The sequence below is a fragment of the Antrostomus carolinensis genome, unplaced genomic scaffold (assembly GCF_000700745.2).
Source record: "Antrostomus carolinensis isolate BGI_N321 unplaced genomic scaffold, ASM70074v2 scaffold13109, whole genome shotgun sequence".
Taxonomy (NCBI): Eukaryota; Metazoa; Chordata; class Aves; order Caprimulgiformes; family Caprimulgidae; genus Antrostomus; species Antrostomus carolinensis.
The window spans coordinates 35,193-55,086 of NW_010340713.1; the positions used below are offsets into that span (position 1 = coordinate 35,193).

A 19,894-nucleotide genomic window follows, 5' to 3' on the forward strand; every position below is an offset into this window, starting at 1 on the left:
CACTTTCCATAAATGAAAGGAGACCACATAACTGTTAGGAGACCACACACAAGGAGAAAACTAAGTTTGTGCCAAAGTGACTGTAACACCTGCTGCAAGGACAGATCACCACAACAGATAACAAGCTATAAATCAGGTGAATGAAGACCCGCTGCCTCTTTTAATGGATGCATTGTGTCCATGTAGTTGCTTCATAATTCAGAAGATAAACACAGATAACAATAATTCTAGTAAATAAAAACTTAATGTGCAGCCAACATCTTGATACCAGGTAAACAAACCCACAAAAGAATGTTAACATAATTATTGAAATAATTGTGAAACAAAGAAGAATAGAGAAAGGAACATACATAGCTGGAAATGAAAGAAGTTTATGCTGCATTTTAAAGTCCCCTGAGATGCTGTCTATGAAAACAGGCTAAAGTTGGCTGGTGAGCACCATAGCATGGCAACACTGCAGAAACTCTAAAGTCACCCTCAGGACCAATTCCTTAACACTTTCTTTGCTGAGGTAGACAATACAATTTTATAAATAGTTATTATCATTATTTTATTATTGGTTTTATTTCAGGTGTAATTTAAATATGGTAAGCATTATGACAAAGTCTATAGTTGCTTAGGTTTGACTTTTACTGATATCATAAAGTCTCAGTTAAATTGAAGCTTTTTCATTATTTGGTTTGTTTTATAAAAATACTTTATGTGGCAAAATAGTTGTAATCAAGCTTTTGTTTCTTTGAACTATAAACAGATTATGAAATATTTATATTCATTGACTAAAATGTTCTAACTTCTGTCACTCTTTAACACAATATATCCTGTTTTGTGATCTAGGTAGTATCTCTGGTGCAGTTACTCAGTGATCCCTTCTATAGGACACTTGAAGGCTTCCGAATGCTGGTGGAAAAAGAATGGCTCTCTTTTGGCCATAAATTCAGTCAACGTAGTAATCTGACTCTCAATTGTCAGGGTAGTGGATTTGCTCCTGTGTTCTTACAGTTCTTAGACTGTGTGCATCAGGTAAGTCAATCTCTGTCTAATTTTAGTTTAGAAGACAAATCCATTAATAGGTGTGTAGATGCCACTATTTCAGATGTTACAGATAATGGTTTGAGATAAGACTAGTAACTTCCTTCTGTAGGTTTTATTAAAGTGAGTGGATTTCTCCTCAAGAACAGCTGGAATGGTTGCCTAGAAGAAACTGACCTATCCACACAAAACAGACTAAGAGGGATGGTTGGCATTATGGATTTTTTAAGGTCATTTATGCAGAGATTTCAAATAGAAGTTTTTTAAGCCTAAGGCTGTCTTTTGGCAGTCTGGAGTACCTTTATTCAGAAGAAGAAATTAACTGATTGTTAGTACAGTGACTAGACAGTTTTTAATTCCTTGTGCTTGATTATGAGCTTTGAAGAGGCCTTGTACTCCATCAGGTCTGGAAACAACAACCAGGTGGACCTGAGATGTTCTTATTTTTATATATACAGCACGTTAAGAAGATGAACACCAGCAATTACATTGTGTAGGAAGAAGTTAGGTTAAGAATATTACACTCAGACCCTGAAAGAGTAGTCAGCAAGTAGACTTCCTCTGCTACCTGAAGCAAAGTCTACAGATTAAATAACTTGCTAAACCAATGCAAAACAATCTTTAGATATCTATGGGAGACTTAATAATGAATGATCTTCTAAGTTAGAAGATGAGTAAAGTCTTACTGAAAAACATATTGCAGAAAAGAAAAATTTTGTTTGTATCCCAATGTTAAACACCAACAGCCATCTTGATTGCTGTCTTGCAAGTTAATAAATCATATATCATGGGAGTAGCACACTCACCTCCTCTTACACAGGGTGCTGTAACAGAGCTCCTTTTTGAGCTTAAAAGAAGTAAATTCTAGAAAATAATTCTATTTTAATTATATTTAGTATTACCAAATAGTTACAGAAGAAAAGTAAGAAAAGCTTCCTGCACTGACATCACTTTCATAAACTCAGTCTTCTCAGACGCAGAGAGAGTATTTGCCAGATGCTGCTATTGTGAAAGAATGATTTTGCATTAATAATTCAGCTGACACCTGGAGATATTGGCATAAACAATGACTTTTTACGAGATGATGCAGTTCTAATTTAGGAATCACTGCTTCATTTGTTTTCTCTGTATCTTTAGTTTAACCCATGGCATTTAATGCACATACTGTCTCTATGGTGACTTTCTTACTGTGTATAATATGTTGAGACTATAATGGTTAAAAATATTTTGAAAGGACTACATGTTTTTTTCCAGTAAATGGTCAATTTTAAAAAAATGATCATAATATGTTACACTTGAGGGTCAAGTTGCAGTCTAATTGGATTCTGTAGTTATCTAACAAGTTGCACAGAAACCAAAGAATTGTAACAGAAGTGTTCAAGTACAAATGTTGAGTAAATTTATATTTCATAGTAAATTCCTGTGAAACTTCAACCATAAATTTGACTTCGGAAGTAATTTCCCTGGAGTTTACAACCATAGTGTTAGAATTTGGTAAGTCAATACTATGCCATCATGAGTTAGAAGACTAATCTTCCTAAGTCTAGAAAACTTACTCCAAGTTGCATTCTAAATAGGATTGTAAGTCATTTAGCTTAAAGATTTTTTTCTAGTAACAGACAAATCTGTATTATCTATATTACACTGACTATGCAGTAAAGCTATGTTTCCATGTCCTTTCTTGGCCAAAGATAACAATGGCTGAAAACATTCCAATTATTTTCTAGAATTGTCTTCTTTTAAGTGCAATAAGGAGCTCTGTTACAGCACCCCGTGTAAGAGGAGATGAGTGTGCTACTCCCATGGTAGATGTATTCCGTTATTCCAGTGTTTGCAGGAGTAGCCTTCTAGGGATTACTAGCACAGGACATTTTGGAGTACTGTTTCTTAATTAAACTAAGTAAATATTGATATATAATGAGATTACAGAACCAAAATATATTGGAAAACTAAGGGAGGCTGATTATTAAAGATTATTAAATACATTTGGGAGATATTTAAGTTGAGAACATGGTGATTTGAAAAAGAATTGTAAAATACTGAGTTTCTCTAATCATATAAGAAATACCTTTCAGTTTACTCAGGTTTTAAATGTTCATGTATTATGGAGATTAAGCATTTTAAAAGACAGTGGAGTTATTCTTTTCAAAAATACCCTATCCCTATAGACTTACCTTTCTTAGGTGGCATGTGTTTAAATTGTAAAGTATAAAACATTGCTTCTGATTTACATGTAAATTTTGAGTATATCCCTTAAAATCAGTGAATTAACTGAAATGGCACTAAAGACTTACCACAGAGAAACCAGCTGTATTTAACCTCAACCTAAGTAATTACATTGCCTGCAGTAATAGAAATCTCTCCTTTATGTCTATTTTTAACTGCTTAACTAAATACAAGTATTTTCTCCTATGTTAAATTTCTAATTTATCACTCTGATGTTGGAGCTGTATTTTACCAGGGGTTTTTTTCCCTGATAGCTCAGACATGTTTTAAATTTTACAGACTGCACTGCAGCTAAACAAATCATCAATAATGGTAGTCACTTCACCTGGCTGTGGCATCTTTCCCATCTCCACATGTGCTGAAATCAGCCGCAGCCATTGAAACACTGACAGTAACAATAAATACAATATTCACCCTTATCAAAGAAATGTTTTAGATTATAGGTGTTTTCACTTAAAAAGTAAATTATATTATCAAAACTTATAGTTACTTGTAGTTCCAGAAGTCTCAGAAATGGGATCACTAACCACACGTAGATTCATGACAGGATTTTAGTAGCAGCTTATTCTTATAACTCTTCAAATGTCTTAAAATAATTATTGGACTATAAGAAGAAATTATGACCTGTATAAGTCATGTCAAATAGCAGAAGGTAGCCTTTCCTTCTTACAGTATATTAAAGAAAACTTTTCTTAACACAAGTTGGAAAGTGTGTACTAAACTACTTGTATACGTGTCCAAATGCACACACACATGCAGAGCTTTTTGGATTTCAGCTCGAAAGTACATTATTTCATTTTTGAACAGAATTAGTGTACTCTGATTATATTTTAATCTAATGTATCCCAGAAAATAGATTTTCTTTTTTATAAGGAGGACTAAAACATTACTTTGTCTATGAAGTTGAAGTCTTGAATTTATTATGAAAAAATTTTTGCTTAGCTTTATTCTTGACTACATTCCTGCAGTGTTTTGTATTTGTATCAGGGAAAAGTAGGGATAAAGTAAGTTTGGTTATATTGAACTGAGATATCCTAAAAGTATCTTAGCGTTTTAAATGCCTAGCCACAAGCTAATGTTGAGATATGATAACTACAGATTCTCTGACTGAAATGTTGTGTATGTGTTTATAGGTCCTTTGAAGGGATTTTCTTGTCACTGTTGTATGTTCAGTAGATAACCTTTCCTTGCTAAATGCGTATTTGTTTTCTTTATTTAGCTGGTTGGGTTTTTTTCAATTGGCACATGTGAAAATCTAAACATCACAGAGCTTCAAGTAGTCTAATACTAATTTCCAAAAGTACTAAAAAAATTTTCTCTTTCAAGGAAATGGTAAGTAGAGATTAGAGAGAAAAGATGGAATGGGAAAATGAGAGTAGTGGGAATGCAAAAGACAAAACATGGGAAGATTGCAGAACTAAAGGTATTTTACATGTTTTTTATAAAGCTAGACAAAGCACTGTGGGACATATTTCAAATGTGAGATTCAGTCAGCAATTTCTTTTTTCATTGCAAACTATTTATTTCCATTGTAATTTGGAATTTTTGGTTAATTACCATGCTTAATTCTGTAAATAAAGATCATAATTCATAAGCTTATTTGAAGAGGAAATTTTAAATTAACACATGAAATTTCAGTGAGCAGAATCTCATCAAGATTAATTTTAGAATCTTGAATTTTATTTGACTATCAAGTATAAATATCATCAATAATTAATGCTAAAAAATTTTGCCATCAATATTAAACTTAATGCTTAAAATCCTAGCCCAGGCTCTTTCTGATCATGTTCAAGAGTAAGCAGTTGTGAAGAGCCAACTATCCCACATTGCTGTACTCTGACAATCTTGTGTTGTCATCTTAAAAATCTGCTCCTGACTTGTGTTGGAGACATTCACTGAATTAGATAGATCCCAAGCCTAACTGAGGATAACAATTTAAGGTGTTACATTGTTTTTACTATTTTATAAGAATAATGGCAAGACACTTCCTCAGTATGTTTTTAATTTTTTTTCATACTGTAATATTTTGGTGCATATTTTGAAAAGGAAGAAATATGTGTAGACTAGCAAGTACTTCAGAAATTAGCTGTTTCAGTAATGGTAGATGGAATATGATTTGCAGTATTACCTCTGTACATGTCTGCTACATTGGGTTCTAAGCAATAGTAAGAAGTCCACTGCAAAACTTTCCAATTAAAGTTTCATTTCAAGCTACATCCAGGAGTAGCATCTTTGCTCATGAAATTACATGGTGTCTCATGAGTTATCCAAAAGAAAATTTATATCCAGTTTGATTACTTTGAAGAATACTGGGTTTTGTACAGAGTATAAAACTGCAGTACATCCTGTCTACTATGAAATATATTTGCAGCATAGACAATACATTAATTTAATTAGCTTTAAAATATTCTTAGACAAAATGTAGAAAGATTTGTGTGCATAGAGAAGACAGTTGCCTATGGATGTATTTGTTGTCAGCATTCACAGGGGCATCATTCTGCTGTCATGTTTCACATCATTATTTATTACATATCTATTTGTATTATACTTCAATATCCTCTTTTGTTCTCTTTTTTTAGATTCATAATCAATACCCAACAGAGTTTGAGTTCAATCAATATTATCTGAAGTTTCTGGCTTTTCATCACATATCAAATCGATTTAAGACATTTCTTCTGGATTCAGACTATGAAAGACTAGAACATGGTATGTGTGAAGTTTGTTTATTGCATATTGGTTTTGTAGTTGGTATTTTTCTCCTCAGTATTTGGTCTATAAAAATTTGGGTAGTTTCAGATGGTCCAGTAATTGCATGGTGATGATGTAATGGTGATGATGTAAGTAATTCCATTTTGAGAATATAAAGGAAAATGGAGGTGAATAACATGTAGAATTTTCTGAATGAATAATTCCTGAGCCATGCTACTGATGGGACTAAGAGAAAGTGGAAGAAATCAGTTCCATGCCTCGGGGCTTTTTAGCAATTTATCCACATGGTTCAGTTTCCCTTACTAAATACCTTATGTTAACAGAAACAAAGTCCTTGAGAATCTTTCAGAGGGTCCATGAGGTTTTAGGAAAGGAAAGCCTTTCCCCATCTATTATCTCTCACTTTGTTCTCTTGCATTCTTTTCAGTGTTTGTCTTCTTTTATATTTCCTTTTTACTCCATCTATCGTGTACAGCCTTACAGGTTCCAAGGCCTCAGAGCCCTCTTAAGACCTCACAGCCACAGCTGAGGCTGCTCTTGGAACTTGTTCACTAAGCAAAACACTTAAGTGCTCTGAATTTCACAGCTTTGTGGGGTGTTTCTCATGGCATGTTGTCAATTTTAATGCTTTTCTTCAAAATCATAGTATCTGTCAAACAGACTAAACTTGAGCAACCATTTTATTACAACAACAAAAAAGTTAATTTCTATTATTTACCTTCATTTGAACAAAAGCAAGGATTTAGAGTTGGTGACCTCCTGCGGTCCCTACCAGCTTGGATTGTTACATGGTTCTGCAGTTGGTGTGGGAGGAAGGTTGTTTATTTAGAGTGGTTTACTTTCAAATACCATTTAATGCAATATAAAATCCTGTTTCCAGTAGTCTTTGGACAAACTATATGTCTTTCCAAAGTCATTTCAGGCAGCACAAATCTATGGCTAACTTGTTTACACTTGCCTGATTTGTTTTCCCTGAAATGACTAAGCAAGTGATTTCAGATGCAGCTGGTCCAGCAGATTGGAAAGGCTGGTAACCTCGGGTAGCAGGAGGCAGAATCAGTTAGCAAGGCTTGGTGATCTGCTGAGTCAGCATAGCTGCAGGCAGAAAGGGACATTCATAAATACATTCAAGCGCTTCAGTAAATTTCAGAACAGGTTTATAAATATGATGCTACTGAGTGATTTTTCCATACAAAATTGATACTTTCTAATTTGTGGCAGAGTGGCAGTTGCAAAGCACAGCAGTTGTTTCATGAAATACAATCTCTTGTTGCAATGGCATTTGGTAGTAGATTTTACTATACGTTTAGTCTGTGAAATTCCCTTTGTTATGTATTATCATAAAGCTATGTTTTTGCTGCAATTATTTTCCCTAGGGACATTGTTTGAAGATAAAGGAGATAAACATGCCAAAAAAGGAATTTGTATTTGGGAATGTATTGAAAAGATGCACAAAAAGAGCCCCGTTTTCTTCAATTACCTCTATGCCCCTGCTGAAATAGAGGTATGATTTTTTTTAAAAAACGGGTCATTTGTTACTCTGAGTGATTACTTAAGTACACTTTGATATCTTAATTGTTCTCAACTGAATTAAGCACTTGGCAGACAAAGTTCAGCCACCTTGACTGACTGTAGTAGTGTCTCACAGGCTTATATCCTCAGTCATCTTAGTTATGGAAATGTAATTTGAAGGGCCAAATTCTGGAACATGTTATACAGCCTGTCTCCTTTGTCTGATGCTAACGAGTCTTGGATTTCCTACTGAGAAAAACTGAAGGGTGATTGCTATCGAGTGCCTTTTATATCTTTAATAGGAGGCACAAAGACTGTGAGGGTACCAGCTGCATAGGCGGAATTAGTGTTCTTGGTAGGCACCTGGTTTAGTAGAAGGATAAAGGAGCAGTGTATTCCCAAAACTACTTTTAGGTTTCAGTCGGACGGAGCCAACATCTTGCTGTGGAAATTATCAAACTGCAGCACTACTCATCCAGTGCAATATACTGTTCAATTTAATATAATCTAGAAAATATAAATATTGTATTGTATTGTAAGTCTGAAACTCAAAGACTTCTTTTCTGTCATTATAATAAAACTTTGTTTCAAATAGGCACTGAAACCAAATGTAAATATGTCCAGCCTCAAAAAGTGGGATTATTACGTAGAAGAGATTTTGGCTACAGGTCCTTCCTATGACTGGACCATGGTAACTGCAAAATGCAGTGTTCCAGAGGAAACAGACCAAACAGATGGTTCACTCTCTCAGACCAAGAGAAAAATAGTATGGCCATGTTATGATGATGTTAAAAAAATACAACCTGATGCCATCAGCAGCCTTTTAAATGTAAGTACATGTGTAACAGAGAACAATAAGTTCTCTTATGCTCATGAAATTCATGTTTACTTTTTATTTAAGTTATTGCCTTATAAATATACTGTTATTAAAAGGATCAAGTATTTAGGAAAACCAACTGGTTGTTCTTGAGAAGTGATGGTTGGTCTAGGAATCAATCAGGCTTACTACAAAGCTTATGTTGTTCTGAATAAACACTTTTCTGGGAGTACACTTGAATAGCAGTTAGTGACTATGAGAAAACCAGTCATGGATTCATTTTTTTTCACTGACTTTTTTAGATAATAAGTTACGTAGCATAATAAATTTGTAGGTTACCTTTTGTAAGGAATGTAGGAACTGTTATTTTAATTAGAGCAAATGTTGAATCTAGATTTTTTTGTCCTCTTTCTACTCAGTTTAAAGTAGGTGTGTAGTAAAATGACAAAGACCTTGATTTCCAGACAGAACAGAAAACAGAATCTGACACTTCTTGATTTTAACAAATGGGAGGCAGATACACAATCATAAACTGAACATCTTGGCCCAAATTTCTCAAAAAACCTCTCCATGATTGCTTTCCATGAAATAGATTCTTCAGAATGTTTTGGTACTTGAAAGAGATGTTTGATTTTGGCTTTTTCGTGTTTGAGCTAATGTAGGCTGCTTAGATTTTGTCCTTTCTTCATTAGAAATGTAAAAGGATCTCATTATCATGATAACTGTTGTAGTTATTTTGAATGATTTAACACATGTATTTTCTTAAATGTTTGTTGTTTGATTATAATTAATTAACAGTCCTAATATTTAGATTATAATCTTAATTGATAGTACAGGAAAATGACAAGGGTATTTTTCATTTCCTGGAGCTATTATTTCAAGCCACATGCATATTCAGATACACATCACTATGTAGTTTTTATTTTTAAAAGTGTTTGCAGACTTTACCTACTATTAACGCTGGGATTATGGAGCCTGATATTGCAGTGCTTGGAAAATTAGGGTGCGCTGTGGGTCCCTGAACTCCCCCGAATCAAAAGGTGATTTTTAGCGAAATCTTAAGGCAAGAAGTTTATGAACGGATTTCAGTCCTTGAGGATAGACTTGCTTTTGCTAAAGTTAGCTTTATTTTGGACATTCCTCAAATTTCTTTTGATCCATTCCTTCCGATAATAATTGCGACACAAGAACAATGCCCAGTTAAAAAAACAAACAAACAAACAAAAAAACCCCTTAAACTTCTAAAACTGCCCTTGACTCAACATAAAATAGCCAGAACTTCTCAGAGTTAAAAATTTCACAAATGCAAAGAAAAAGCAGTCTTTCAGCAGGGGTCATATGAGGGGCTCTTTAGCAAAAAACAGAGAGCTTGTGTGTCAAGTAACTAGAGGCCAGAAGTACATCAGGAATATAGCAACAATGTTCTTCTGCATTTCTTCCTGGGGTTCCCTGAAGCAGGAGCAGAGCTCTGTGGTTGACTGTAGGATGGAGATAACTGATTCAGCATCAGCATCTACGCATGGTGTAACCTGCTTCTTGGACTCTCTCCTAATGAAAAGAGCTCAAATCAAGTCCCTAGCTCCCTCTCACAAGACTAATGTCACAGGCTCTCCTCTGCTCTCTTGTGCTTCTGTCATCACAGGGTTAATTCACTAAACTCAAATTTCCAGACAAACTATCCATATCCACAGCTGTGAGAAACTGCTGTATAACAGGGAAATTAGCCATTAGACAAAGATATGTGGGTCAGGTTTTATAGAGTTTAAATGTTATTTGTGAATTAGATTATCGTAATAAAAGATAGCAATGGAGAGGAACATTTGGAAAACTTTGAAGAGGTTGTATAAAGGTTACAAAAATATTCTTTTAAGTTTAAAAAGCAAAATGAACTTTATTTTAAAACAAGTTGTTAATTTAGGGCTATTGCTGATGTAGGAGAAAGACCTCTCTTTAATCATAAATCCATTGAGAATGTGTGGGTATCAAAAAATGTTTGAACTGAGACCATATTTAGCAATGGTAAGTTACTGGGGAAGATTGATTCTCCCTTAGTTTTAGTTCATTCATTTAGTCCTAAATTAAGCTTTTCAAAGATCGCAGGTAATAAAATGCATTTTAAAACACAGATTTCTGTATAAAGCTTCTCAATTCACTTCTATCACATCAGAGGCAGCCAGCAAATATGAGCTAGGTTGTTTAAATCTTAAATTCTCAAAAGTATACTTTAGAGACATAAATGTTCAAAAGTAGATCCAAACAAAGGTGCTTCCCTTTAAGACCGTTTTCTGATGGCCTTTCTGCATGATAGAAATCAGAAACAAGGTACCAATAGTAAGAGTAGCTACCCATCCGTTTTTGAAAGAAAATGAAAGGTCATAGTGAAACAGCACACCTATGCCTATATTTTCTCTTTCAGAGATTAGTTGCAAATAGTTTTAAAATAATTTTTCTATTTAAAGAAGGTAGATTTCTCCACAAAACTCAAAACCAGCTCATTTAACAGGAACTTTGAGGTTCCTGCTGCTTTTTTTTGTAAGCATTTGATTTCCTTGCTTGTAAAGTTCAGTAAGATTATACCACAGTGTAGCACACCCAGGAGCCATGTCTTCAGTACAGACAAAAGTTCTGGGTTAAATGTTGCCCATAAAGAGAAATATCATGTCAAATGATCCTTTGACAGGAACATGTTGTGATGCACTATAAATGAGCTATCTTATCTGAGTGATGTTTAACAAAGGGACGTGCTTGTAATTACTGATTTCAGGAAATGGATATTCATACAGTTGTATTTGTTATAACCTTTCTTTTTATACATGTTTACTTCTGCTTCCCTAAGTCTAGGTTCATCTCAACAGGAGATGAACCAGAAAGATAAATTTAAGGATTTTTTCTTTCAAGGAAATGCAGCTATTCATAGTCCATTCCACACATGGAAGGAAAAAAATCTCACATTTTCAATAAAATTTAAAACTGGAGGGGCAAGAATAAATCTTAGTGATTTATTGCCATATAAGTTTTTTATATGGGATTTATTAAAGGATAATTTATTCCTAACTTTTCAAGTTATATATAGGAGATTGTTGAAAGTTTTTCATTTTAAGTTCTGGAAGCACTACTCATTGTAGAGCCAAAAAAGAAGGAATGTGACCCAGTTGCTACGCAACAAGTTTTTCAGTTTCTTACAGATTCTGCAGAGAAAGTCAGAAGTCAAGACTAGGGCAGAAAGAGAATGATTAGATTAAAACCTGAATAAATTTTAGCACTAAAGAACTTGTATGCTTTTGCAGGAATTTAAACAGCCTTTTACATAAAAAGTCTGTGGTAAATTGATGCAGTTGTATTTATCCCATCAGGAAGCATTTCATGCTCGGCACTTTGAAAGAGGAACAAGAAATCTAAAGAAACCTTTAGTCTGGCTTGTGCTCACCATTCCTTATTTTTGTATCTACCTATGAAGATACTCCAAACAAAACTATTCTGGTTTTATTTCTTGCCAGGAAGTTTCGCATAATATTTAATTTATATGTGGCTTTCAGCTACCTTCAGTATTTAAAACTTCAGGTTTGATTCTTGCTGTTAAGCCAGATTGTTTATATTTAGTTTTATTTTTAAGTTTTCTAATTTACCTTCAGCAAGGAAGAGTTTGTAGATATATTCTGTTCTTGTAACACTGTCAAATAGTGACTTTTTTTATTTTCACTTCAGAGCTCAAAATTTAGTTCAGGAGTTAATTTCCTGGTCAGAATGTTCTCTTACCTTAAAAATGTAGTCATTTTCTGCAAGTCTGTCAATCAATAACAATTCCCTGAAGAAACTGTCATTCTAAAAAACCAATAGGATTTGGAGAATATTATGAAATCTACTTTAATCATTTGGTATAGTAGAAGTAAATAAAGTCAGAGACTTACTGTCTGTACTTTGAAAATTAATGTCTTGCAGTTTAGTTGGCTTTTACATAGCATGAGAATTTTCTGTCCTATGGCAATTTTTTGTTCCATTATCAATTCTTAATTGGATTTGCAAAATCAAGTTTTTAATTTGCTTTCATTAAAAATCAGATTTTCGTAACAGTATAGTTGTTGACAGTAAAAATATAGAAAGGAAGCATGGCAAGGAGTATGGACCACACATCAAAGTAACGACAAACGTGTCAATGAGTATTCACAAGTAAACATAAACTAATGAAATTGCCTCTTTTTACTTAACTTTGCATGCACTGTCTTATTAACAGGAAATAACCCTAACTGGAGGTTATCGACATAGGTCATATTCCCAGGTTCCACAACAAGAACATGTTGTTACAGTTTGGCATCCAAATTGAATAAATCTTTCTGTTTCATTTCCTTCTTTTATTACAGCTTTGTATCACATTTTATAAATGTTAATATTGGCAGTGTACAATGTTGATGTCACAGCACAGAATTTGTTCTTTGTAAATATTTTTATAAAATATAGCCTATCCTTATCATTTTTGTGTTTCTATTGTGGCAATCAGTGTTTAATTTAATGTGTTCAGGAGAACCGGCAGAGAATTGAAAGCACAGTGGCTCCTCCAGCCTGTGACATGCAAGAAGAATGATGTGGCTGATGCTGTACTTGGTTGCCTTTTACTCCTGAATCTGATTGATTTCAGTTTATAGGTGGTTTGACAGAGGATTTTTTTACTTTACTGGGAAACATGGCCTAAAAGTTCCCTGTGTAAAAATATTGACTAGAAAATGGTTGTATAAACATGATTGCCAGGACATGATCAATTAGAAATGCTTGTCCTTAAGAAAACCCTTGTTATTTGTTTCAGGAGATTGAAAGGTTGGAAAGTAAATTAAATCAGAACCCAGAAAGGTGGCAGCTTTTGTGGGAAAGGGTCAAAATGAATCTAAAAGATGACACCAGACAAGACAATGTAAGTAGTAGAAGAGCTCATCCAATAGAATAATTCCAAACTGCTATGTAGGTTACCTGGGGCACTGACAAAATCACTGTATTTCTTGGAGTAAAATACTGCTTTTGAAAATTTAATATGTTGTTCTAACCCATGATACTGGCTCTGTATTTCTGCATGTAGAAAAATATACTTGTGCTTTTTATCTAATTGCTTTTCCAGAGTAGATTAAGGTATACAGACACAATTGGCATGAGCATTTTAGTAATACACAAATATATGACTTTATATATTTAAAAGATTCTTGAAGTACGAGAAAAACTCAGTTCCAGAAAGTAGCCAAAAGGACACCACAGAGTTCCAGAAATGAGTAAAGATATTTCCATGTCTAAATGGAATTTTGGAACTGTAGATTCTAGCAAAGGTAGGAAGCGTTCATGCTTGTGTTTCCAGTGCTTGACTGCAGTAAAAAGAATAGCTGACAATATAGATACTTCCTAAGTCAAAGGCTGCCTCTGGAGTATAGAAGGATTTTCTGAAATACTGATTTCTCACACCATGTGAACCCTTCTGCTTAAGAAATTAAGAAATTAATTGGTTTGCCATCCATCTGACTTCTTTTTTGCGGCAGCACTGACCTGTATTATGAAGATTTTTTTGGCCTCCTAATAGTTCACAACTTATGTGTTGTACCACGTATTATCAGTATAATGTTGAGACAGTCTCAAAATGCAAGACACATTGCATTACCTTTTTTCCTTTCTTTTCATCTTTTTTAGCTCCGGAGACATCCTTCTGGCTCCTCAGGGATGATGTCAGCTAATCTACATTCCTATCAAAAGAGATCTTTGTTGGAAATACCTGACAGTGGGCTTGGTGAGGAACAGAGTGCAAGCATCTCTCCCTCTAATGGAGTAGATAGAAGAACAACTACACTATACAATCATTTCACATCAAAGAATGATGAAAACAGGTAAACTGAATAATAATAGAGTATTTCTGAACCTTGTATTAGATTGGTACAAGTCTCTGTCGTAGGAAGAAAAAATGACATTTTCATATGCACAGAATGTTTTGTGATTACTTTATTCCTTGTTCTTGGTTTTGATTACATTTAGTTGTCTTGATGAGTGAACTTTAATCTTCTGCTTTATATGCAGAAGCAAATTGTAGATGCACATTTAATGCATCTAAAGTACTGAAACAGTGTTTATCGGTGTATCACAGTTACCAATAACTAAACTATTGGATTAAAACTGATTTGTTTTACTGCAGTAAAAGAAGTGTTTGAATATGTATGTAGTCATTTTGGGGCTGTTATATATCAGCAGTATTGCTATTATGGAATCGCATGCCGTTTGTATTTTCTGTACCTTTCAGATCTTTTGAAGGTACGCTATACAAAAGAGGAGCCTTACTAAAAGGTTGGAAACCTCGCTGGTTTGTGCTGGATGTGACAAAACATCAGGTAAAACTTTTTCAGATATTGGATGTTTTTCTAACTAGTTTGCTGCTTTTTTATTTACTGAGTTTGTATGAGTGGTTTTACAAATAATACTAATAATGATTATTTTCAGATGCAATGTGTGTGTTACATTGTTATAGACCATATATCTATGTTTATCTTGTGTATCTTGTAGCTGATACAGCATTCTGAATGGACAGAGGTTTTTTTGTTTTGTTTTGTTTTTAATAGTGGTAACTTTAACATATAATCATAAAAGACTTTTTGGACTGGAAGTCACGCGTTATTGTTTGAGCCCAAACAATTTTTGGCTGCTTCATACCTCAGGAAAAAAAAGCCAGGTAGTGCCTGAGGACATTTTCTGGGCATTGTGGTATACAAGCAATTTTTTAAAGTACTGCTGACTCTAGAATGTCATTAAGCAATTAAGTGGTGAGCATAATTTGCCCTTTAATATGACCTCTTTATTTTCCAAAAGAACTAAAAACTCTTTCTGAACTAGAAAGTGAAAAACTTAGAAGGTATTTCCTCGAGTGCAATTGGCTGAGAGCTAATATGGTAACTGATAGCAAGTTTAATTCAGGCATTCATGATGAAACTAGTAGTTAGTGTATGCTCAGTGTGTATTTTACAGCCTCTTTTTTCCTTAAGCACTTTGCCATGAGAATTTTTCTTTGCAAATGAAAGGGCATGATATACTCTGGAAAATCATCACCCAAGTTGCTTCAGCAGAAAAATCCATTTACCTCCCTTTTTAATCTTTTTCTGTAACCTGTATTTGAGAAAGCTAACTTGGAATCTTTGTATGAAAGTCTTTTCAAATATGGAGAACAGGAAGACAGATCACTCTGAAATGAGTTTGAATTTTGTAAATTACCTAAAATGACTTAAAATTTCATATCAAACCTGTATTTCTAAAAGTCCTGAAATGCCAAGTTCCTGACTGAACAATAATTTCAGCTGCCATATATAGGAGTAATTTAGATTAGTCATAGTGACATAAATTTAGTAACAGAAGTATTCATAAATATTCTGACAAATAATTGTACAGCAAGGAACTCTAAAAACAGAGGAGATCTCTTAGTTTAAACATTTTTCCCAATTTCCAAATGTATGCCAGAATTCTTCAGTGGAAATTTGTGGTCTCTCATACTTTAAATAGTGTTAGGTCATCTGGCAGTAATCTTCACTGAGCCAAATATTCCACACAGTGTGGCTTGTAACCTCTCAGACTCATGTATACTTTTGTTTAAAATATTAATTTATTGTAATCAATGCACTTTAAAAATATATAATATAGATAAAGACTGTCATCTTTTAAAATGCTAATTGAGGATTTCTAGCCTAATGTGGTAAAATACCAAGAAATTTGCTGATTATAATTATTCTTCCTGATAAACAGGAGAAAAGGTTCATTTTGCAGAAGAAAACAATACTTAAACATTTTTGTACATAAAGATATCCTCCTGAGTATCACAGATGTAGGAGTAATACAGGTCAATCTCAGTTGGAATTCTGTTGTTTGACCTTTGATATGAAGGTTTGCTTTACTGTTTTGCATTGGTTTATGGGATTTTTTGTTTGTTTGAAAAGCAAGTATCGGATTTTCTCTTCTGGAACTAGTTTGCATATTGAAACTCAGTTTACAGAGTGGTTAATATTCATATCAAAGTATCTTTGCAAGGAGGAAAAAAAAAAAAGCAAGCTTCATTCAACCACTAAGTGCAGTATAGGAAAATGTGAGTTTTCTATGTAGTTTATAATTATCTAAAATTATACTTAAATTTTTGCTGATCATTTTAAATTCTTGAAATATAGAGAATAAGTATTCTGTTAACTCCTTGGTGAAGTAAAGCTTTTGTGTTAGTTTCAATGTAATGAACTATGAAGAGGTGGTTTCTGTTAGAAAAACAGATAAGGAATGCTGAATACTAAAGACCAGGTTCTGTTTTCATCCTTCACACGTCCTCTGCCCAGAAACAATGCATGACTATTTGAAGCATCTCTGCTCTGAAACTCTGGTGACGAAATGCTCCTCCCCAACTTCGTGTCTGCACAGGGGCGGATGATGGAGACTTTGCTATTACCCAGAGATGTCAAATAGAGGACTGGCCAGTTAAGGGATATCACTGGTCCCACCATTTTATATATATCAGACCTATGGTTTCTGTCAGTTGTCTTAGAAATTTCCCATGTTTGATGTCCTCGGGTCCTAATAATATTTTTGCATCCCACCCTTACCCCTCCATACTCCCAAGTTTTATCCAGGAAAAGGAAAGAAGTGAAAGGTCCATGTAAATAGCATATTTGGATGTTTTTTTTCTCTTGTGGTCTAGCTGCGATACTATGATTCTGGTGAGGATACAAGCTGTAAGGGACACATAGACCTTGCAGAAGTAGAAACTGTGATTCCTGCTTCTCCAACAATTGGAGCCCCAAAACATGCAAGTGAAAAAGCATTTTTTGATGTAAGTATATCTCGTCTTTACTTGATCTTTATGCAAAACTTTCTTTTCTTGGTATGTTTAGCTTACTACTTTCAGTCTTGCTGGAAGGTGTGAGCTAGGAAGGATCTGTCATGCCAACTCAAGACAAAAAGTTTTTACATGGTTAGCAGCTGGCCATCACTCTCAAGAGCAGAAGCTCAAAAAAATGTTACATTCAGATCTAATTAGTACATTGAGTATTACAGTTAAAAGCTGGCAAGTTTCTTTTTCTGTTTTGTGTATTGACTTGTCTATCTTCATGTTCTTATTTTTCCTCTGCAGTTGAAGACAAATAAACGTGTATATAATTTTTGTGCCCAAGATGCACAGAGTGCTCAACAATGGATGGATAGGATCCAAAGTTGCATTTCAGATGCTTAGAAAGAAAAAACGTTCCATAATAAAGACACATTTAAAGCACATCTTCCTGTAAGAAGCTAAGTTCTGAAATGTTACTGACAAGACAACCAGCCTTCCTTAAATTTCAACCATAAAAGTTCATAATATGCTAAAGTTCCTTTTCTGTTTAATAATTATAACCACTGTAACTGCTATTTTTTTTTCTGCAGGGAGGACTTCAAAAAAATAATAATCCATTTATCCTGAATTTCCACTTTCTTCAGTACAATTCCTATCTATAAAAGTGAGCTGTATTTGCACTATCATCTAATCCTAGTTCTCTCATTTCAGAGCTATTCTGTTAGGAAACCTGTTCAAAGGAAATTGTAGAAATTTTCCCTCCAACAGGAAGTGTATTTTCACTTTATTTATATTTTTAAACAGAGTGTTCTTATTTCCAAGTTAGTCATGAATAAGAGGGAACATGTCTGCAATTCCTAAAAATAAAATAAATAGTCCAGTGGCATATATATCAGGTTGCCAATATTTATAGACAGTTGATATTTTCAAAGACCAAAAAGTGAAATTGCCTGATACCAGACTTTCAAGTGTCTTCTTAGTGTGCAGATCATTCTCTAATCTTGTGCTCTGCTGAGTGTTTCTGCAGTGTTGTTATGGAATTTCAAATTCTAGGGATTATCTGAAGATCACAGCACTTTTATTTTAGATTCTGTTGGCAATTACAATGGGATAAATGAAAGAAAACTGGCTGACACTTCCCAGGAGAAACAGAAAACAACAAACTAGGAATTCAGTAGAAGAAAGATCTCTTATGTGTGAGTTTTGTATGTTAATTTATATGCTGTTCTGCTCACTGTAAAATAAAAAATAACAAACATGATAATGCACTAAACAATGAAGCAAGCACTTGCACTGAAATCTTTAAAATGCAGACATTTTGCAGGACAGAGGTAAGTTATTTATAGCAGAACAATGCTAGCTAGTTAACAACATTTACCGATATTAAATATGTACATAATCAGGTTTGATGTGTCGTGATTTGATACTTTTTAAACATTTTTTGCACATGAATTGGAAGACTGTTTATAGATTTTTACATTTGATAAAATTGTGTTTGTTCAGCTTAAAATCCTGGTGAAACATTTTTAATAGCCCCAAATTCGTAGAAATTTTACAGTCTACAAATATTGATGACATTGAGTAGAATATGTAGGTAATTAAGCCATTGTTTTTATTTTGAAATGTTAATATGTTAAATAGCACACTAATATTACAAAAGGTTTGTATATATGATTCACTGTTTTCTCATTTTTCCAGACATTCTGCTTGTAATTTAATGTCAGCCTAACCAAACTGACTATACTTAAAAGATTTTTCAGTTATTAAATTGTTTGTGGGTTTTTTTTATAACTAATGTATTTTGTCAGAAAGGAACATAAATTTCTCACCACACACAACAGGAAATGCAGCTGTTTTTAATGCACTTGCAATTTCAAAACAAAAATATGAAGGATTTTTCTAGCATTTTTCAACTGACAAATTTCCACCTGTGACAATGGTGTTTGCACATTTGTATTTTTCTTTGTATATGAAGTACTTTTATATGTACTTTGTAAAATACTGATCCTGTTCTTAGGTTATATGAAAATATACATACCACTGCTTATTTTGTAGCTAGTTAATTTTAACTCTTTTATGTTATGTGATATATGTATGCTAACCATCTGTAATAAATACACTCCTTAAGGAAAAGTAAAACCTTTCCTTTTACTGTAAAAGAGGAAAAAGCAAGACCCACATGTTGAAATATTTCCACAGGCACAAGACAAATCCTTATTTACTCTGTATTAAGAATAGTGGGTGTATTAAAAACTATGTGGTCTTTTGTATACTTGTAAATATTCTTACATAAAAGTTGCACTTGAGCATCCTTAACTCAAACACTTGTCAACAGTAACACTAAAGAAATCATAATTTAAAGCAAAATTATCATTCTAACAAGTCTCAATGAATAGCCTTTACTAAAAGGCTGAATACACATAATGTTCGTACTAAGTCACTGAATAATGATGTTAAATATATTTTTTTAAAATCCTATATGGTATCACAACATAAATCAACTGCATACTTTTACCCTGAAATGTATCTGACCCATTTATATCACCTTAAGCAAAAATGATCTAGTTCATAAGAAACAAAATATTAAAAATTACAAGGTCTTACTTGAGAAAGTTGCATCTAAATTGAATTACTGAGTGTAGTGTGGGGTAGCAGAGTTAAAACGGAAAGGGAATGTGTGACGGAGGTAGGGGACCTGTGACAATTCTTGGATGCTGTGGTGCTTAGATGATAAGGTTTGCATATTGAGCTTGGCATGGATGCTAATGTTGCCTTAAATGTTGATCTCA

The 19,894-nt window shown here is 33.7% G+C and overlaps 1 protein-coding gene across 1 annotated transcript in view; it reads left to right on the plus strand.

Annotated features, from left to right (window-relative positions):
- Positions 1–17,964, plus strand: part of SBF2 (SET binding factor 2) — a gene marked incomplete at its 5' end in the record, with an annotated part of 53,105 nt that extends 35,141 nt beyond the window's left edge. The window contains 9 exons of the mRNA XM_010176249.1: positions 835–1,020; positions 5,835–5,961; positions 7,341–7,468; positions 8,072–8,305; positions 13,092–13,196; positions 13,955–14,148; positions 14,556–14,643; positions 16,977–17,108; positions 17,409–17,964. Coding sequence (XP_010174551.1) covers positions 835–1,020; positions 5,835–5,961; positions 7,341–7,468; positions 8,072–8,305; positions 13,092–13,196; positions 13,955–14,148; positions 14,556–14,643; positions 16,977–17,108; positions 17,409–17,507 — 1,293 coding nt within the window. The remainder of the gene's footprint in view (positions 1–834; positions 1,021–5,834; positions 5,962–7,340; positions 7,469–8,071; positions 8,306–13,091; positions 13,197–13,954; positions 14,149–14,555; positions 14,644–16,976; positions 17,109–17,408) is intronic.
- Between the last annotated feature and the right edge of the window lie 1,930 nt (positions 17,965–19,894).